At 39.4% G+C, this 7555-nt stretch overlaps 1 protein-coding gene across 2 annotated transcripts in view; it reads right to left on the bottom strand.

Moving 5' to 3' along the window:
- The window catches only part of LAMA4 (laminin, alpha 4), a 229742-nt gene extending 224223 nt beyond the window's left edge, over positions 1–5519 (bottom strand). Inside the window, exon 1 of one of the 2 annotated variants that reach the window (XM_006879028.1) lies at positions 5294–5519. In XM_006879028.1, the coding sequence (XP_006879090.1) occupies positions 5294–5479 (186 nt within the window). In that variant the 5' untranslated portion in view covers positions 5480–5519. The remainder of the gene's footprint in view (positions 1–5293) is intronic. The other variant, XM_006879027.1, reaches the window with a different exon arrangement.
- Between the last annotated feature and the right edge of the window lie 2036 nt (positions 5520–7555).

The raw sequence follows: 7555 nt of genomic DNA, 5'->3' as shown, positions 1-7555 counted from the left end.
ACACACAGAGAGAGAGAAATATATATATAGATAAATTCATATATTCATGTATTCCTAAATCAAGGAGCTGTTTTTAATTCCATTCCTATTAACCAAAATCAGGACCTTCTAATATGAACTCTTCAATCAACATTTGTTAAGTGATGGAATCATAGTAAAAAAAATTTTTATAGAAAAATAGGATACAAGAAAACCAGTGGAAAAAAATCTCTAGCAAGGAGACTCAGTGGTAGGCTAGGAAAAGAGAATGTGATTTGAAAACCTTGGGAAGATACTTATCATTTCCTCACCTCCATTTATTTATATCTAAAATGGGTATCATTTTAACCACTAAGGATGAAATAAAAATATGTATACAGGATGGCCAATCTCCTCCAGTGGAATATACTATCTCTGAAAACCCACTGGCAGGTCAGCAGTGAGCCAGTTCCAACTCCACAACACACAACAATAATGTAGAAATCATAGCACAAAAAAAGAGAGAAATTAAGCACATACATACTGTTTTGTTGTGGTCCCTCCTTCCTTACATAGTAGTTTAAAAAATAGTTATTGGATTGGAAGGGGAAGGGAATTTACTTTTTTAATTCTTTGGAAAACATAAAATTTTATATAATTTACCCTGCTCATCCAATGAGTCTGAAATAAATGCTCTTTTTATTTCATTTTCTATTTCTTCATTTTAAGTGTTTCACAGAATTTTACCAAATTACCAATTTATTTTTTCAAGCTCCTTTCTTTGATATTTCTGTAGAGTTGAATTGCTTTTTGATGACTGCCCAGCCGTGCCATTTATCAGGTAGGAAGCCAAGCTAAATTCTCTACGTCTCTGTTTCCATGTCTGTAACTATGATAGTACCTGTGACAAACTCAATGAATGGTCATGACAATTATAAAAAATAACACCTATAAATTGCTTAGCTCAGTTCCTTGCATGAGTAAGTACTCACTAAGGGTTAGTTTTAAACTATGCAGCTATTATTATCACCACTACTACTATATCAGGTGTTCTAAAATTGTTTTATCTTTAAAGAACTTTCTTTTGAATTTGACAAATACATGATTGTACCTTGGAATAATCTTTTTTCCTCTTCATTATACACTAAGAATAACCTTAGAATATCTACATAAATTCATTTGGCTTTTTATAGTGACTGTGTACATCTTTTCTCTCTCAGATTTCCTATTTCTTGAGGATAAGACTCGACCTTCTTTCTACACCTCTTGTTTCCTACTCTGTCATGTTAAGGCTCTCAAGGTGCCTATTGAATAAATAAGTACATAACTGACATGATTGTATGGAGGGGATTAAATCTCCACTGTACAGTGAGAACAGAAGTAGAGAAGGCAGACCCAAGCCAGTGGGTCCTTTAGGCGTTTTCCAAAGTAAGGGACCAAGATAAGAAAATAGAAACCAGAGAATGAAAAATATCTAAAACATCTCTTAATAAACATTCTGCAATCCTTTAATGGTAGAGAGCCTAACTATGTATTGGGGTGTGGGATCACATATCAACAAAGAGGAGAACTAGAGGAAAATAACGTCAGAAATAGTCTAGTTCATAGTCCTATTTTAGCAACTAAGTTTGTCCAGTGTGGGATACAAGTGTTACACATGGCTCTGAAGCATTGACTTTCTTGGAGGCATTAACAACAGTAATAATAACAACAGGAAAAGCCAGTAAGGTGATGAGAAAAATAACTCTATTTATATTCTTTTAGGGGAGTTTGCTCAATCTTGCCAATTAGTATCTCAGTTATCTATAAAAGCCAGTAATTCCCCCATTGGTTCCCCCTCCAATTGATTCTTTTTTTTTTTTTTTTTTTTTATTCTTTACATTACAGCTCTGTATGTTTCTCTTTCTGTACGGCTTTCCCCCATAGCCACTAAAGTCAAAGGCCAATATATAGTGTTCCTTGACTTTGTTTAACAACTTCTTTTTTGTTCATTGATGAGAATTTCACTTCTTCAAAGGATACTCTGACATCCTCTCCCTGGTGTATGATTCTGTTTCTATCCCTGCACTCCTTCCAATTTTCCTGCCTATCTTCATTAATTAAAAAGACAGCCTGGCTTTATTCTCAGTAGTGTGTATAATGAAACAAAATCACTTTCTTTTCTTAAATGTGTTGAATATCATTTTTGAAACTAACCAGCCTTCTCTCTGTTCACTACCACCTACTGAGAATCACTAATCCGAAACCCAGAAATAGCAGATCTGGCAAATTATTCTTCAAAAGAGTTCAAAAATCCTCCACACAGCTATTTGAAAAGACGGTCATCTTTTCAAATTCTTTGCATCCTGGGGGAATCATGGGCTTGCTTTAGAAGCAAAGGAGAGGCCTTTCTTCTTGGCCAGCCAGTACCCTCTGTCCTTCTGTTTTGCACATATTTTACATATCCTTCCTTCTGCACATACTGAACGCTGCAATGTGCCTGGGTCCCTCTGGGGCTGAAAGTGCGGGGTGAAGGAGACACAGGCCCTGCCCACGAGGAGCTCAGAATAGCCTTAGGAAGGCCTTCCGTCAGCCTCCCATTGCTCCACGCTTGGTTTAGTGTTTTTCTTCCTTCTCTTTGAAGTTCTTGTGGCAATAAAATCCTAGGGGAATTGAGGAACAGCCATTCATATAAATCTAGTTCAAATAAAGTAAATGTATTTTTATACTATCCTCCCATCCACATTTCAACCTTTTCCATCTCTTTGTATCTCTCTCTCTCTCTGTATGTATATATGTATACAATCTCCTGAACCAATTCAGTAGCATGACATACCATATTATTAAATCCCCAGAATGTATTTGGCTTAAGGTTTGCTTTCTGGCTATAAAGAGCATGGGAAACCCATCGGTGGGGCTTTGGGATCGCCGTGGGACCACAGTCTAACTGGCAACATTATGTGAAACTATGCTGTGGGAACATAATTACCTCAATCCCACCCTTTCTACACCATATACTTTGACCCTCCTGGAATGACTAATAGCTTCTTTCTGTTTTCAAAAACCAAAGTCTTGAACTGGCGAAACTATTACACTAACAGTATTAAGAACTTCACTACGGAACATTCTTTCTGGTTGGAAGGAAATAAAGCAAACAGAGATATAGACATATTAACTAAAATAGCACCATAAAAATAAGGTGTTGAGAAATATCCCCAAATAAGATTTATATGTGCACAATAATTTAAGATGTAGACATTAATAACTTCTCTAAGCACTCTCTTCTTTTGCTGCAGTTTTAGCATCTATAACTTGTCCAACATTAAGGAATCAGTACATTGAAATTTTACTTTGATACCATGGGAATGCAAAGGCTATAGTTTAAAGAAAGATACTCTGCTGTAACACTGTCCCATAATTTCATTAAATACATAAGCATATAATAAAAATAATGACTCCTAAAAGGTCCATGATTATTTTCTTAATTTCTGTGCAATAACAGGAATAGATAAATGGTTCTATGTGCTTGTCATTTAAATAAGATTACCAGATAGAACAGATAAAATACAGGACTCGAAAATACATTTGAGTTTTGTGTAAACAACTATTTTTGTTTTAAAGTATAAATATATCCATGCAATATTTAGGACATACTTGTGCTACAATTTTATTTATCTGATATGTTAGTTGTAATTGGGCATCCTGTTTTTCTATTTTGTTTTCTGGAAATCCTAATTAGGAAGTCAAACGTTTCATTCAGAGGCCTCCCATGCCCAAAGCAACAGGTGGAGATGATGCATCCAGGAGAATAATTCCAAGCATAAGGAAAAGTGATGCCCTTGCCTGGGTCTCTCCTGGTCCAGACTCACCCAGTGTTTGGGGGTGAAGTTGAGCAGACTACACTATACATACTTTGTATGGAAGGTATAGTCTCTTTTAAAAAGAGAAGGGAGGTTGGTGTGCCCTACTCTAGACCTACTCTTTTTTGATCTGATAATAATTCCTTCCTAAGAAAAGGACCATCTCCATGCACCTTCTTTTTATTGGTAATAATAATTCCAGTTATACTACCAATTGATGTTGTTGTTATTGATTGCCTTCGAGTTGAGCATGACTCATAGTGACCCTATGAACAAAAGGCCTGAAGCCTTTCTATAACATCGACATTTATCAAAGTTCATAGAGGTTCCAGAGGCATATACTAACAATTAGTAACAATAATTTTAACTTCAATGCTGTTAAAAATGGTGTCTGTTTTGGTTGTATGGGTGCTGTAACCACAGCTATATGGGGGAGTGTGTGTGTGTGTGTGTGTGTGTGTGTGTGTGTTTTGGTCGATAGCTTTTTCCTTTCCCATGAACTTAGGTGACTTCAGTTTCCTCCTGCTTAGCATCTCCCACGCACTGGACTTACTGTTGTCTGTCTGCGCTCAAGGGACTCTTAAATCACTTATACTGGATCCATCTTCCTTCACCAAAGTTTATCACCTTAATTACAGTTTCAGCCTACAACTTTTTACAATGTACTCCAATAGCAGCTCTTTGAATAAAACACATGCTTACGCTGATGGTTTTTACTTTTGGAATGAGTTTGATTATAATGGTAGTGTCTTGTTTCTGAAGGATATTGATTTGCTTTTTATTTAAAGTACCTACAGGGGCCTTTCCCTATCAGTTTCTTTCATCACACACCCCTGTTGCAGGGAACTTCACTTGAATTTGTTATAAAAGGACAGATCTGGCTGTATTGTTCCCATCGACTTAACATTGCAGAGAAGTGGCAGGGCTCACACATGGAGTTGCTGTTGTTGATACATGCCATCAAGCCAAAGCCCACTCATTGTTATGGGTACTCATAGCTGACCTTCCAGTGGGTTTTCAGAGGCTGTAAATCCCACCAGAAAAGACTGCCCATCTTTTCCGTGCATAGCAACTGTTGGATTAGAACTGCATGCCTTTGGGTTGACAGAGCAGTTCCTTTCCACTACACTCGCAGAGCGTATTAAATTCATAGCTTAGCCAAAATTATTTTAGTGGGAAACACCCACTTTGTCAATACCTGGCAGAAAGACCTCTTCACTGAGCCTCTTCAGTTCTAGGTCAGAGTTTAGCAGTTTTACTCAGAGCAAGCTAGAACACATGCACTTTGGCCACTTTCAACAGTGGCATGTTTCAAAGCCTCAATAGCCCGATGCAACTTTGAAAGCAAAACTTTTAAGTTTCTGAACCGACCTGTCTCCAGGTGTAACTCTCAAAGGAGATAAGGGAGGGGAGAGAGGGGATCAAAATAGAAAGGGGAAGAGGCAGCCCATGAGGCACAGATGCCCAGCAGGGTGAGAATGGCAGGGTCACTGTACCTGGGTAGTAGAAGGCTGCTGTCCAAACGCCACGCTCCTCTCAGGCAGGTCTTGGTTGCCAACCGCTGAGCTCCCTTCGATGTCAAAAGTCAGAGCGTTGTCCTCACTGGCTACTAGGCTGGAGCAAACAGCGCCCCAGAGGAGCCAGAGGGGCAGCACAGAGCACCAAGCAGAGCGCAAAGCCATCTCTCCTTACATCCAAGCGGGCTCTTTAGGGACTCCTAAGCGGATCCTCTTCTTCGATTCCCTCCCGTGGTGCTGACGTTTCACGATTATTTTACCTTCCCTCTGCTTGCTGGCTCCAGATGTGACAACTCAGCAGTCCAAGCAGCTCCTTATTAAAAAAACAGTAAGCGCGTTCCCTCTCTTTCACACACTCTTACACACACACATACACGCACTCCCTTCCAGCCCCTTTCTCTCCCTGAGTTTGTTTCTCTCACTTTCGCACTCTCCCAGTTCTGCTCCCTAGAGGTTCTGGCAGAAGAGTGTGCAGCTGGAGGGAGTTTACACAGTGTCACAAGCAAAAGCAAGGCAGAGAATCAGTGATCACTCAGCCGCCTCCTCGCGCCCGCTGGACGCAGCACTGCGCGGGCTGCCTGGCTCCCTTCCCACACTCATTCTCACCACTCCCAGTGTACCTTCCCCCCACGCCCTCCCCTTTCGAGCTGGCCTTTCTAACACCAAGGCTGAGCCTTCCCTTTCCCTCTCCCCCTCCCTTCTCTCTCACTTTGGAGCCATTTCCCAGTGATATTTCAAATGAATATTCAGCTTTTGTCACTGTTACTCAAATCTCTAAGTTAACTATTCTAGGTATTTGATGACTTATCTATACAACCTTCCCTTGATAACCACTGATAGGGTTGGTTCCAGGATTATCTCTTTCCGCCCCACCTTGGTGAAGATAACAAAATGCACAGATGCTCAAGACCTTTACCTAAAATGTCTGTAGAATATGAATATGAACTATGCATACCTTCTTCTATGTATTACATTATTTATAGTCTATATTACTTATATTAATTTTAACCTACATTCTTTATAATAACTAATATAAGAAACCACCCCAGAGGCAATAAGTTTAAATCGACCTGCTGCTCCATGGGAGAAAGATGATCCATCTCCTGTGTGATTTATAGCTTCTGAAAACTTGCTGAATGGTCAGCTATGACTCAATTCCTACCTAAGGACACATAACAACAACATAACAAAGTGGGAGGAAAATAAACAATCTCTTCCTATGCAATTACAGCCTCTGAAATCCCACTTGAGGGTCTGCTGTATCAGTTCCAACTCACAGCACACAACAGCATCAACAACAATTAAAGAAAATAACATAAACAAAATCCTCACCACTGGACCAATAGGCAACATCATGATGGATTGGAGAAATATTGAAGTTGTCAATGATTTCATTTTACTTGGATCCATAATTAATAACCAGGGTAAGGACAATCAAAAAACTCAAAAGATGTGTTGTGCTGGGCTAATGAGAAAAGGATGCCAGTTTTAAAAATTAAGGAGTGCGTGAACCAAGCTGTGGTATTTTCAATTACTTCCTATGCATCTGAAAGTTGGACAATGAAAAAGGATGACAAAAGAAGAATCAACACCTTTGGATTGTGGTGCTGTAGAAGAGCACTGAATACCATGGACTGCCAAAAACAAACAAGTCTGCCTTGAAGAAAGTGCAGCTGAAGTGATCCTACAGGAAAAGATGGTGAAACTTAATCTCATATATTATGGGCATATGTCAAGAGAGGGGCAAGTCTTTAGACAGAGATATCATGTTGGCAATGGTGGAGGGTCAGAGAAAGAGAGGAAAAGCCTCACTAGGATAGATTCACAGAATGGGCTTTGACAAAGGGCTTTAGCATATCAGAGATCTTGAGGATGTTGCAGGAGAAGGCGAAGTCCAGATGTGTTGTTCAGAGGGTTGCTATGGTCATAGCCTCTTTGCTATGGTACCTAACAACAATAATATGAAGTACCAAAGCAAAACCAAAGCTAATGTGATCTAGTAGATTCTGATCCATAGGGACCCTTCATTAATGTCCAAGGCTGGAAATCTTTATAGGAAAAGATTGCCTAAATTTTCCTACCTTCCTCTCAGGGAGAACCAGATCGATCCAAACTGCCAACTTCTCAGACAGCAGCTGCATACATTATGTACTAAATCACTAAGGCTGCTTAATAGAATGCAAGTGCTTTGTAAATAACATTTGGGCTGTTTTTCCCCCCAGCCTTTGAGGGTTGCTTTGA

This window comes from Elephantulus edwardii, unplaced genomic scaffold, assembly GCF_000299155.1.
Source record: "Elephantulus edwardii isolate Elephantulus edwardi_28Jun2011 unplaced genomic scaffold, EleEdw1.0 scaffold00002, whole genome shotgun sequence".
Lineage (NCBI taxonomy): Eukaryota > Metazoa > Chordata > Mammalia > Macroscelidea > Macroscelididae > Elephantulus > Elephantulus edwardii.
Note: the sequence above shows the minus strand (reverse complement) of the source record. Positions and strands in the feature narration are given on the sequence as shown.